Source organism: Aricia agestis, chromosome 10 (assembly GCF_905147365.1).
Source record: "Aricia agestis chromosome 10, ilAriAges1.1, whole genome shotgun sequence".
Taxonomy (NCBI): Eukaryota; Metazoa; Arthropoda; class Insecta; order Lepidoptera; family Lycaenidae; genus Aricia; species Aricia agestis.
Genome location: NC_056415.1, coordinates 3,177,463 through 3,191,800, shown reverse-complemented (window position 1 = coordinate 3,191,800; position 14,338 = coordinate 3,177,463). Strand labels below are relative to the sequence as shown.

General features: G+C 39.0%; 1 protein-coding gene across 1 annotated transcript; it reads left to right on the top strand.

Moving 5' to 3' along the window:
- The first annotated feature begins 2,588 nt into the window (after nt 1–2,588).
- LOC121731351 (calreticulin) lies at nt 2,589–7,392 on the top strand. The gene is made up of 7 exons (XM_042120752.1): nt 2,589–2,738; nt 2,860–2,964; nt 3,073–3,308; nt 4,474–4,671; nt 5,075–5,284; nt 6,023–6,361; nt 7,071–7,392. Exons 1-7 carry the CDS (start codon nt 2,651–2,653, stop codon nt 7,089–7,091), a joined length of 1,197 nt encoding a protein of 398 aa, XP_041976686.1. The 5' UTR covers nt 2,589–2,650; the 3' UTR covers nt 7,092–7,392.
- Nucleotides 7,393–14,338: the final 6,946 nt, after the last annotated feature.

Genomic DNA, 14,338 nt, shown 5'->3' with positions numbered 1-14,338 from the left:
AAAATATGTAGTGGCAATAATAATAATCATTTACCTATTTTGTTAGTTTAATAGCCATTAGCCTTGTATTGTTTCAGGTGATAAGCATTAATTAAGCGATAGCTGTCAGCATATAGGGTAAATAAATAACTAATCGTTAAACAAACATCTTTTTTAAAATTAACTTGCATTTCAGCTTTTATTTTTTATTTTGCAGTATTACTTAGTAATAAGATAGCAAATTCTTTTCCACGATTAATTTCTGAAAAAAAATTGCATTATTCAGTATTTTATAAAGGTCAATCTTCTCTACAAATCTACTACGACGAGCTGCGGAATACACCGGTCAGACTTGTTTTTCGTTGAACACTTGCTAAACTGGCTGTTTTGAAATATTCACTGATAAGGAAATTACATGTAAAACTGATACGGTGACAAGTTTTTATAACGTTTCGCGCGACTTACATCGTAAAAGTTATTAGCTGCTGCAACATTCCAAGCTGATAAACGGTATTAATGCGTTGCCATTATCTAATGTAGCGACTCACTTTACAAAGATTCTCTCAGTATTAAGAGGATTCCACACCGCCGTTTTCCCATACAAACGCTGATTGTTTTTCTGAATATCTATGGCCACTATTAGCATGTCCCTATGTTTTCTTTTTTTTCATAATTTTATTATTAAAAAAGATAAGAACGTCCAAAAACCCAAAAAAATGGCAAGATTTTCCTCAGTGTTCAAACACCCAGAAAACAAAACTGACTAAAATATACAAAAAAATTAAAACATAGGAACACAGCTCAAGCCTTGTTTTAATTCTTAATGAAGTCAGCTTTCAAACAAAAAAAACTAGGTCGAAATCGGTCCACCCGTTTGGATGCTACGATGCCACAGACAGACAGACAGACAGACAGACAGACAGACAGACAGACCGACAGACAGACACGTCAAACTTATAACACCCCTCTTTTTTGTCGGGGGTTAAAAAACGAATTCATCATTTAACTTGCTCTTGTCCATATATGATAGAAATGTAAACACTAAAATACTATCTAAAATAAACAGATATATTATATATACAAACTTTAAATATAAAACTATAAAAAGAAAAACTTGCCCAAGTCGTCCCCATCTGGCAGAGTGCCCAGCAAGCTGACAGCATTGCCACGTTGGATGGCAATTGCTATCCGCTGTGCCAGGTAGCTCCCAGCTCTGGGGTCTCGGGTGGCTTCAACAAGCTTCTTAGATATTCCTCCAAAAAGCTTATGTGCCCCCGGACCCCATGCGCCTAGAGTTTCCACCCCAAACGGTTCAAATATAAGATCTCCGCTGAGGTTGTCATATTTGCGCCGCTTGAGGTTCTCTGCTTGGTTTGCGGCTGCGCCCGCACAGCTCGAGGTGCTCTGAATATGGGACGAGGCGAGTGTGTCGACACAAGTAGCGTCCCACACAAGGGCCCGACCCACATTCCAGGGCACCAGGGTCATTCCATCGGGTCTCTTGCCATCGTCGCGCGCCAAACCGGAGGGCTCCAGTATCGCTGGCACGCCGGCAGTGACAAGAGCCCGACGAATGAGGTCATTCAGGTTGTGATGCCGTGAAAAGCGTCCGGCACTTCGCGAGCAGCACAACCCGTGGTGACCATAGCTGTCAACGCGCGCGCCGCAAACACACTGATGGGGGACGACATGGGGGACACCAAGACGCAGGGCAGTGGCAAGACGGAATGTATTACGGTCCAGCAATGTTCCTGTGTTTTTAGATGGCAGTGCCTGCAGCCAAGCTCCCGACTCCCACCTCTCCACGGCCAAAAGTCGAGCCCGTTCTACGGCACTGGTAGACGTGTTAAACAGTTTATTACGCACCAGTTCGCAGATGGGCTCGTCCCAGAGCCTTTGGGAAGATGTGTTCTTGGGAACCTCGCTGCCGGCACTAGCAATGTCCCAGGCATCCTTGGCCTCGTCCGCAAAGGGAATGACGAATGGGCAAGATGAGGGCTCTAAGATTTTGGCTATTACTGCGCGATTTGCGTGGACCGAGGACAAGAACGCCGGTAAAGCTGTGTCCGATGTTTTTCGTATTCCCAGGCCACCGAACCTTACTGGTAGTGCAGCTTGGGTCCAGGAACGTTCTTGCTCTTTGATTTTAATCTAACAGTTCACTGAAATATATTAAGTAAGTATTACATTAAGACCTTTCGTTTGAAGATATAAAATGTATCAGGTTATCATTTATTCTGTGAATTTATGTTTATAGTAATATAAAAATTAAACAATAATTACATAAAAACCTAATAAAAATGCAAAAAATATCCAGGAATGTTTTAAATTTTACCGCCAGATATTTTGTCGGGTGTGTTCAATCCCTATTGGAGTACGTTGGCCAATAAGAATTTTCCATCTGTCTGCGTCATTATACGAAATATTGAACTTGGCATCCTTGTCTAACATATTGATAATCATATTTCTCTCTTTGTCATTCATTTTGTAATCATTCCTAATTTAATTCTCCTCTCTTTCCTTCAAAATATGTTTCTATGAAGTGCGATAGGGATAGAGTTGTCGACGTAAACATACCGGCAAAAAATTCTATATTACCGAATTCGCCCATTTTAAAAAGTTATTCGTGGCTAGTCTTCGTTGCGAAAGGGCGTGTGTATAGTTTTAAAAAATGAAGTCGCTAGTTATATTCTTTGCCAGTTTACTGGCGATTTATTCTGTAAATTGTGAAGTGTTCTTCGAAGAAAAGTTCCCAGACGGTGAGTTTATTTAGATTTTTAATCATCGCCGGCATAACGCGTGGCTATCGATTTTTGGGGTGCCGGGTGGCCGCCTTAATTTTTGGAATTCTAAAGTTATCACTGTTATATTCGCTTACAGATTCATGGGAATCGGAATGGGTGTACAGCGAGCATCCCGGCAAGGAGTTCGGCAAGTTCAAGCTGACAGCTGGAAAGTTCTACAACGACCCGGAGGAAGATAAAGGTAAATGACCTTTCATTCACGTTGTCCATTCATACGAGTCAATAGAATTATATAGTGTGTACCACGCATTACAATTTTTTTTTACTAACTGAATTTTCATCACTCCAGGTCTGCAGACTTCAGAGGATGCCAGGTTTTACGCGTTGTCGCGCAAGTTTAAGCCTTTCTCCAACGAAGGCAAGCCCCTAGTCGTGCAGTTCTCCGTGAAACATGAGCAGGACATCGACTGCGGAGGTGGTTACCTGAAAGTGTTCGACTGTAAGCTGGACCAGAAGGACATGCACGGAGAGAGCCCCTACGAGATTATGTTTGGCCCCGACATCTGCGGACCCGGCACCAAGAAGGTGAGATAAAAATTAGGAACAATTTTTTTTTCAGGAACTGCATGCTAAAAAGAAGCAAAGGAAATAAAGGAGTCCTAAAATTATTATAAACTCTTAACACACTACTTTGGACTTAAAATAACAAGTATGGACAGCAAACAAAAATTAACCTATATCAGAGACCAGCCATACAATTCCTCTATGCCTATATGTATTAACTTAACTCAGTAACTTTTATTTTACTTAGGGCCAGCTTCACCACTTTCTGATAAAGTGCCGAATAGGCTATTTACAGCTTTTTTGACAGATTCTCCATACTTCATCTGGCAACTGGTGGATAGCCTATTCGGCACTTATCAGGAAGTGGTGAAACAGGCCCTTAGAATATGTTGCTTTACTTCCTCTAATGTCCAGCACTAAAGTTATGAGTTATGACCCTATAATTTCATAACTATTTATAGGTGCAAAACCTTGTGCCAATCCAAGTTAAAGTTGTTCAAGTACTGATATCCAACTTTTTATGGCAAAGGGTCAAAAAGTCTTGTATCATGAGTTTAATGTGAAAAAAGTTTCACTGTAGTTTGAACTATGTTGAAACTAAATTATTAAATATGTATCATTGTTCATGATAAGGCTTGCATGACTACATTGTTATTGATCTTTCAAACAATGAAATAGATTTCATGTGTAGATACTGATGGTAAAATATATATTTAATCACCATACTGACATGCTGTTCTAGAAATTTCATTTAACATTGTAGTTGTTACAGTCTAAAAAATAGTTTTTCCGAGCTAAGTATATGTCATGTCAATACTCAATTATAAAAAAATCTTAACTGTTAATTGGCATTCCTATTGCAATAATTTTTCAGGACAACAAACACTTTTGTGTGTATCCCATATGTTAACTGTTTTGAATTTGGTTGAATTTGGTTCTTTGTCTCCCACTAAAATTTGACAATAGCTACGAAAAACTAACATTCAGGAAATAAAACCATCGACAATAGTTGTCACTTGTATAAAAACACAAAATTGTGTACCGAATACATGCGTGTAAAGTGTGCATGTATTCAGGTCACATTTTGTAGACTTGCGAACAAAATTTTTTCCTTAGTTTTTATTATTCGTAGCTTACAACTTTAGTACTGTCTGTCATAAAGTGACCAATTTCTTTTTTGTCGTAGGTCCATGTCATCTTTAGCTACAAGGGCAAGAACCACCTCATCAAGAAGGATATCCGCTGCAAGGACGATGTATACACTCATTTGTACACCTTGATTGTGAAGCCCGACAATACATATGAGGTGCTCATTGACAATGAGAAGGTGGAATCCGGAGATCTTGAAGCGGACTGGGATTTCCTTCCTCCTAAGAAGATCAAGGTATACTTTTTGTATACAAATTTTTTAAATTTCCTTTTTTAAAAATATTTTTTTAAACCAGTATGAATTTTCATAATCTTCATAATATTATGTAAAAATTGAAACCAAGTAGTAATCATTATCCCATTGATAAGTCTATCATTAGGAGAGGAATAAACTATGATCAAGTTACCAATTCTGTGGTATAATAATATTTTATGACATAACATCTTTTACTATAATATTTAAGATTATACAACATCACTACAATTGTATCTTAATGTATTTAATATCAACACAGCAATTATACATTGTGTAGATACAGAATATTAATTTCATACAACATTTTAGATGTAACATAAAATACATTGTATTGTTTAAGTCTCTACTAAGACAATATTTTTTAATAATTATTTTTATTTAGGACCCTGAAGCCAAGAAACCAGAGGACTGGGACGACAAGCCCACCATCCCCGACCCTGATGACACCAAACCCGAGGACTGGGACAAACCTGAGCACATTCCCGACCCTGATGCCACTAAGCCTGAAGATTGGGATGACGAGATGGACGGTGAATGGGAGCCACCCATGATCGACAACCCTGAATACAAGGGTGTTTGGGCACCCAAGCAGGTAAATATTTGCGACTTAGATTTTCCTATGTATTGAATATTGTAGTCTAAAGCAGTGAATCCAGCAAACATAAGTCAAGTTATTGGTGAAATTTGATATTATTGCATTATTAGTAGAAATAATATGCCACAAAATTAAACTACATTTACTAAAAAGTCAGTCAGTAGTCATTCTGACTGACTTTCTGCTAGCCCCTACTGTTATCTAATGTTTTGGCGGAGGAAAAACATAACGCGTCGCCGTACAGTGATGGTTTACATGTGACTTTTCCTAAAAATCATGGTCGGAAATGTTAGTAACGCGCAATTTAAAAATAACTTGTCTAAAATGTCGACAGCAAAACTTTCATTCGGCCGAATGTATACATAGTTCATCGACCGGAAGCGCCGTTATTTGTAAACTGCACGCGGTGTGCTAATGGAATCGGTTAATTTACAGTTCTGTGACGTACGTTGCCGCGTACGTGACAATTGCTAGTTAAATTATTTGCATAAAAAACTAAGTAATTGTAACAAGTAATTTTACGTGGCTGTCTCTGGCTATCGCTCTCATACGCATTACGCTTAGTAGTATGCGATGCTAAAGTTCCTTTGCTAGAACCATGAATGCCACCACCAAAAAAAATTTAAAATGTTATATTTTGCTGAATAACGCTATCGCATTCTTATCAATTGAAAGAGGATAAAAACGACCTTGTAAGATAAGCTTATCCAAAAGGTTAACATTTCATTTTTACAGATCGACAACCCGGCTTACAAGGGACCATGGATCCACCCTGAAATTGACAACCCCGAGTACACTCCTGATGACAAACTATACAAGCGTGATGAGCTCTGTGCGGTCGGTCTCGATCTGTGGCAAGTGAAGTCCGGAACCATCTTCGACAACTTCCTGATCACCGATGACTTGGAAGCCGCTAAGGAGAGGGGAGAGGCCCTGAAGAAGACCCTAGAAGGTGAAAAGAAGATGAAGGCCGAACAGGATGAGGCTGAGAGAGAGAAGGAGAAGGCGGAGAAGCCTGATGAGGAGGATGATGATGAGGATCTTGATGATGAGGCTGGGGAAGCTGCGCCTGTGGTGAGTTTATTTATTTTTTTCACCATTTTACTTTTTTCTTTGTTACCACTTACTTTTAACCATTGAATCTAATTTTGCTTGAAAACTATCTAGTTAAGAGGCTGCCGGGTACCACCGAAATTCTCATTCATATGTAATACCAAAATCATTTTCTCATACGAAAGTATTTATACTCCACTCGGGCTAACTTGTCGCTAGCGGTCATTGACTCCCTATCAAAAACTTGTCATTTTCCATATAAAACCACGATTGACAATATCTGACACTTCATTGTCAATCGCGGTTTATATGGAAAATGACAAGTTTTTGACAGGGAGTCAATGACCGCTAGCGACAAGTTAGCCCGAGTGGAGTAACATGTTTGAGTTATTTTTCAGCTTAAAATAGTAACTACCTAGGTTCCTGCGTAAAAATTTACTACAAAATATTTAAACACAAAAAAATATAGTGTTAAAATATTTTGTAGCAAATTTACTTCTACTAAATATTTAAACACTAAAAAATCTAGTCAAACACTAAAAAATATATAAATAGTAAATTTACTACAAAATATTTAAACCTTGATAAACATTTTTTAGTATTTATATTATTAATTTTAAATATTTTGTAAAATACAAAATATTATAAAATATAGAAAACAAGATTTTAAATCCATTATTTATATTAATCCTGATTGGTGCAATTTTCTAATGGTGCAAAATTGTTTCAGGAGGAGCATGATGAGCTATAAGCACATGTGATAAAGACTGTGTGAATGTGTGAGTGAGAAGGAACACGGGTTGTTCCGGAGGACTAAGTGTAATGTCTACGCTAGCACTGTGTGACTCGAATTTTATACTTGGACGTTTTGTACGGTGATTGTGTTGTATATATGGTAGACCTCATTATTTAAACGACACTGTGTGTCGTCGGGTGTGTGTGTGTGTCACACGTGCAGATGTGAATTTGTTGAAGCCTAAGTTTTTTACATCCATGTTGTATGTATATCAGTTTACATTGTGCAATGAGTCTGATTAAATTAATTAATATATTATGATGTTTTATTCATTTTTAGGGTTCCGTACCTCAAAAGGAAAAAACGGAACCCTTATAGGATCACTTTGTTGTCCGTCTGTCCGTCTGTCAAGACCCTTTTTCTCAGGAACGCGTGGAGGTATGAAGCTGAAATTTATATCAATTACTCAGGTCTACTGTCCCTTGAAGCTGTGAAAAAATCAAACTTCTAAGCCAACGCAATCAAAAGATACAGCCGTTTATGCCGCAAATTTTCGACACTTGCAAGGGAATCAAAACCTACAGGGTGCTTCCCGTGAACTCAGAATCTTGAAATTTGGTACGAAGCAACGTCTTATAGCATAGATAAAGGAAAAATTACGAAAACCATAAATTTTTAGTTACATCACATAATATATTTTTTTTTAATAATTTTAAACTTACTACCCATTTCCTCATAAACGCGTAGAGGTATTAAATTGAAATTCATACCAAATACTCAGGTCTATAATACCTTTAAGCTGTCGGAACCCTCGGTGCGCGAGTCCGACTCGCACTTGGCCGGTTTTTTTATGTCTACAACAATTAAGTCGATTATTTTATTCTCAATTCCTTTAAAATATTTTCAACAGGTGGGGTACCTGTCCGTCTACAGTGTTGTTTTTGTCTGATACATTCTAAACAGTCACTCTACAGACAAAGACAAAACAGATAGCGTTTAGCTTCTTTAAATACTTTTATCAGACAGCAACAAAACAATTTTACAAAATCTAAATACAGTCTGGCTGCCCGAGAAATTATGTAAGTGGGGGTCACTAGTTTCTTAGTAGACAGAAGCATAAAGGTCGTAGTTGACGGCGAATGCTCCAAAACCAGTCTGTTGATGCTGGTGTCCCTCAGGGCTGTGTGCTATCGCCTACTCTATTCATACTGCATATCAATGACATGTTAAAAACCAACGGCATTCATTGCTATGCGGATGATAGTACAGGTGATGCTGTATATACCGGCTCCCCTAATATTTCTCGGCAAAATGTCACTGAGAGTCGAAACGAACTTGTGTCTAAGGTGGAGAATTCATTGGAGAAGGTCTCTGAATGGGGTAGACGTAACTTGGTCCAATTCAACCCCGCCAAGACACAAGTCTGCGCGTACACCACTAAAAAGTCACCAATGGTCGTATATCCTCGTTTCGAGGGCACATCTTTAACCATCTCTTCTAGCATTGAGATACTTGGCGTCAACATATCGAGCGAAGTCCAGTTCCGATATCATCTAGAGGGTAAGGCCAAATTAGCCTCGAAGAAGCTTAGTGTTCTTAACAGAGCGAGACAGTACTTCAGTCCGGACCAACGTCTACAAGGCGCAGGTTCGGCCATGGAATATTGTTCTCATCTCTGGGCAGGGGCGCCAAAATACCAACTGCTCCCTCTGGATCGTATCCAACGAAGGGCCGCTCGAATTGTTGACTGCCATAGTGTTTCAAACAGCCTGGACCCCTTGGAATTACGCCAAGATGTAACTTCACTCTGCATCCTCTATCGGTTGTATCACGAGGAGTGCTCTGAGGAATTGTTCGGAATCATACCACCTGCAACTTTTCGCTATCGTCCCACGCGAAAAACATACCATCCTCATCACCTTGATGAGTGGCAGTCTTCCACAGTGCGTTTTTCGCGTAACTTTCTGCCGCGCACTGTAAAACTCTGGAACGAACTGTCATCAGCAGTATTTCCGGACCTATACGACCTGCAAACCTTCAAGAAAAGAGCGTATTCCCTCATAAAAGGCCGGCAACGCACCTGCAGGCTGCAGCTCTTCTGATGTTGCGAGTGTCCATGGGCGACGGTAGTTGCTTACCATCAGGTGACCCGTTTGCTCGTTTGCCCCCTTATTTAATAAAAAAAAAATAGTGGGAATTTTTTAGATTTGCATCACTACTTTATAATACTTGTCCCAGGTGTGAAATTCATTATCTTTCAAACATAAGAAACTTTAAAAATTGTACATACTCGTATAACCAGAAAATAAGTCTTCCATTGGATTTTTCGACTTAGATATTTTTATTTTCTTCGACTCCGGCGGCTGCTTCGTTGTCGTGCAAGCTAAAGATAAAGTAAGTATAATTCAGGGATTTTCTTTATTATTTTAACATACATTTTAGAATTTTATTTGTTATTTTTATCTATGTAACCGTCCTAAGTAATATTATAATTTTATGAATGAGAAAGTGTGTCTGTCTGTCTGCCACCTTTTCACGCCCAAACCACTGAACCGATTTTTATCCCGGAAAAATGTACTGTTTCCCGCGATAAAAGAATTTTGGCGCAATACAGTTTATTGTGGGAAACCGTACATTTTGCCGGTGTCATATTCTAGTTATATTTTTTATTGGTAGTAAAGGATTAAGGATATAATAAGGTTGGGTAAAATTATAGGCAATAAAATATCAGTACATTAGCATGCAGAGTAAAAAGTATATTCAAGTTATCCAATGTCCATAAGAATATTGTATTTTATAGAGTTAATATATTTTGCTTTTCATCTTCAAGAAACTGAAATAAAACAATAATCATGAATTATAAGGCACATTAAACAATGTTTCATGTTTTGAATCAGGATTCGCAAGTCAAGTGTTTCTTTGAGTGCTGCTATTTTTCAGTTGTCCAGTAAACGAGCAAATAAATCGCATGATGGTAACCGGTAAGCAGTGGCGGCCTTACCCATTGCGAGGCCCCGGGCGGCAAGTCTTTGCGAGGCCCCGGTCAGCAGGTCTTTGCGAGGCCCTTTGGCCGTCTGTCCACTGCACCGCCGCCGACACCGGGACCTCACCGCCAAAAGTTAAAATAAAATGCCACTATGACTTTGCTTGACGCGAGGCCCCTGCACGAGCGAGGCACCGGGTGATTGCCCTGTTCGCCACCCCCTAAGGTTTGGATTGTCGCTGCCGCCTATGGGGCGACAATCCAATGACTTAATCCAGAAAAGTAAGGAACTTAAATAGGTAGTAAATTCTTATGTTTGTAATAGGTATATAGGTTGTAACAAAACTAAGTGATAAATGATAATACATATACTTTAGGTTGGGTATGTGTCCCTTATATTATTCATTGTGAAATTGAAGGGAGTTTTTTTTATTTGTGGCAAGCGCCTCAGGGACATGACTTTTCCCATACAAAAGTTAAAACAAAAGTTGCTGTTCCAGGCTCCAGCGCTGCTACTTTCACAGTCAACTCTATACAAGGGACACATACACCCTAAAGTAAAGTCACTTACTTTTATTACACCCTATACATTATTTTGTAACACTGTAAATGCAACAATACTTACGAAATTCTTCCATCACTGAAACAAAAAAAATACAACTTTACTCTTTGTCTACTGACAATATTTTTATTGACGACACTAGATGGCGCTACTTGTCATAATGTTTAATTATTATTGTAACCAGTGATTATGATAAAATTATCTAATTCATCATAATATAAAGCAGTTAATAGTACAAATATTATATGCACAAGTTACTAGTTGAAAAGACCTCAAAATTAAAATATTATGTACTTATTTGATGCTTGTGATCTTGATAACCGTACGTACTAGGTACTATCTATTCTATGACTTACTTTTTTCAAAATCTTTAATCAACTTTTTCTTCTTATCTTTGAGGCTGTCTTTATCATCATCGTCCTTCTCTTTGTCGTCATCATCTTTCTTTTCCTCATGATCTTTCTTTTTGTCGTCATCGGGCTTTTGCTTGTGGTGCTTCTTATGCCGGCTCTTGATATAGGCGAACGCGTTGGCCAACGCGTCTGCAGACGCGTTGGCAGTGCGCTTGCAACGGCGTTTGTGAGTAATCCACACATAGGAAGGTCGTTCAGTATGCTTTGGATCGCGCCAATGTGCGGACGGATTCAAAATGGATGTTTAGTCGCTAACAGCTGCAGCTGTTTATTTATTCACAGCTTATAATTACTTTGTAAATGTGGACAAGAAAAAGTTTTTAAAGAGTATTCTGGAAATAAATAAATAAAAGGCGAGAAAACGTAACAAACAAAGAAATAAACTCACTTTTACATAATATTTTATAATATTAAAATAATATAAGTAATTATTTTATTACCTACTTATTATTTATTAAATTATTACATACAAAAATTATTACATATTATAATAATTATCATAATTATAACTCCGGGCAAACTGATCGCGCGGCCTATGTGTGGATGGAGCGCGAAGCTTGCGACAAATGTCCTTTGATCTTTTGCCGACATTTCCGACCCGCGCGGCAAGCTCGCAGATGCGTCGGCCAACGTCTAAATACCTACGGCCAACGCGCGAACGCCCGTTCTACACATTGGGCCAACGCGTCTGCAGACGCGTTGGCCAACGCGTTCGCCTATATCAAGAGCCGGCATTAGGCGAACGCGTTGGCCAACGCGTCTGCAGACGCGTTGGCCCAATGTGTAGAACGGGCGTTCGCGCGTTGGCCGTAGGTATTTAGACGTTGGCCAACGCGCGAACGCCCGTTCTACACATTGGGCCAACGCGTCTGCAGACGCGTTGGCCCAATGTGTAGAACGGGCGTTCGCGCGTTGGCCGTAGGTATTTAGACGTTGGCCGACGCGTCTGCAAGCTTGCCGCGCGGGTCGGAAATGTCGGCGAAAGATCAAAGGTCATTTGTCGCAAGCTTTGCGCTCCATCCACACATAGGCCGCGCGATCAGTTCGCCCGGAGTTATAGTTATGATAATTATAATAATACGAGCTTCTGCCCGCGGCTTCGCTCGCGTTAAGAAGTATTATTATATGCAAACTTTCATCCCCTATTTTAACCCCTCGGAGGTAGAATTGATCAAAATCCTTTCTTAGCGGATGCCTACGTTATAACATCTACCTGCATGCCAAGTTTCAGCCCGATCCGTCTAGTGGTTTGGGCTGTGCGTTGATAGATCATTATGTCAATCAGTCAGTCACCTTTGAGTTTTATATATACAAAATGTATAAGTTATTTATATACACTTCAGAACTCTTCGAAAACTAATTACATTAAATATTTTAATTAGCAACTTCACTTGAATAACACAATTATAACACAAAATAACGAAATCTGTCGGGACAAACTAAAATTAAAATAGAATAATATTGAATGCGATGATAGCGCCATCCGTCGAATCTGATGTAAAACATTCCAAAATCAAAAACTCCTTACAAATAAAATATCTGAATTCACAAAATTATTTATACACACTTCAAAACTCTTTAAAAAATAATTACATTTAATATTTTAATCAGCACATGAATTGAATAACTAAATTTTTTTCAAATTAATCGTAGCACCATCTGTCAGGACAAACTAAAATTGAAATAGAATAATATTGAATGCGATGATAGCGCCGTCCGCCGGATCTAATGTAAAACATTCCAAAATCAACAACTCCTTATAAATAAGAAATTAATTGAAAAAACATTTTCCAGTAGACCAAACTGTAAATCTAAACCATTCTCGAATCTCCACGAACACACACAAAAAATTTCATCAAAATTGGTCCAGTCGTTTAGGAGGAGTTCAGTCACATACACACGCACACAAGAAATATATATATTAAGATGTAATAATTTTTATATGTAATAATTTAATAAATAATAAGTAGGTTATAAAATAATTACTTTTATTATTTTAATATTATAAAATCTTATGTAAAAGTGAGTTTATTTCTTTGTTTGTTACGTTTTCTCGCCTTTTATTTATTTATTTCGAGAATACCGTTTAAACTTTTTCTTGTCCACATTTACACAGTAATTATAAGCTGTGAATAAATATACAGCTGCAGCTGTTAGCGACTCAACATCAATTTTGAATCCGTCCGCACATTGGCGCGATCCAAAGCATACTGAACGACCTTCCTATGTGTGGATTACTCACAAACGCCGTTGCAAGCGCACTGCCAACGCGTCTGCAGACGCGTTGGCCAACGCGTTCGCCTATGTCGAGAGCCGCCATTAGGTCTGTGAGGTAGGAATGGCATGAAAAAATCCATTCCATCGTCACCTCCGCACGCCACTGGCGTTGCATTTACTGTTAAAATTAAAAACTATTAACTATTGACTATCGAAGAAATTCATGTTGACGGACCTACATTATTTGGTTAGTTTGTGTCAATTCGATGTTGGTCCATATCTGTCGGCTACGGGGTTTGGGCTTTGGCATAACTCGACCGAATTAAGTTGGCCCGCCATCTGCCTATAAAGCAACTTCTCTGATAGTACCTAAGTATATAGCCACAAATCAGGCCAATAGGTAAATGAGGAGCTGGCGAACAGAACCGGATAAGTCCGCGAGATTTTTTTTTAGACTGTGGCTAAAAAGCTAGTATCGACTACCACTAACTACTGAACTAATCCGGTTTTGTTTGAAAATGGACTTTTTAAAGCCTTTTGAACCGGTTTTGATTAAAAATATTAACATCCTTGTTACGATGACGCAGATGTGAAATGGATCAAGAGAAGACGATTCGAAAAAAATATAAAAATATTTCGCACTCTGGTGGACTTCCGGTTTCGTTCGCCAGCTCCTCAAATATAAGTGGGTAAAATGGAAGAGTGTGTGTCCGTCTATTATATGTTACCTCTTCACGCTACACTGAGCCGATTAGAGATACATTCGTTTTGCAAAAAGTGTATGGTTCCAGCGCGATAACTAGAAATATAAAAAGCTAGTAACTATGTGATTATATTATTACCTTCATTGTCATCAGTTAATACTACTACCTGAAAAATATGTCTTATGGCGGCTCTCGACATAGGCGAACGCGTTGGCCAACGCGTCTGCAGACGCGTTGGCCCAATGTGTAGAACGGGCGTTCGCGCGTTGGCCAACGTCTAAATACCTACGGCCAACGCGCGAACGCCCGTTCTACACATTGGGCCAACGCGTCTGCAGACGCGTTGGCCAACGCGTTCGCCTATGTCGAGAGCCGCCATTATT

What these genes read in the sequence shown, in the direction of transcription:
- LOC121731351 (XM_042120752.1), top strand. Translation starts at nt 2,651, where the DNA reads ATGAAGTCGCTAGTTATATTCTTTGCCAGTTTACTGGCGATTTATTCT. An exon ending in GCGGACCCGGCACCAAGAAG is followed by an intron (nt 3,309 to 4,473) that starts GTGAGATAAAAA and finishes TTTTTGTCGTAG; the next exon opens with GTCCATGTCATCTTTAGCTA. An exon ending in TTCCTCCTAAGAAGATCAAG is followed by an intron (nt 4,672 to 5,074) that starts GTATACTTTTTG and finishes ATTTTTATTTAG; the next exon opens with GACCCTGAAGCCAAGAAACC.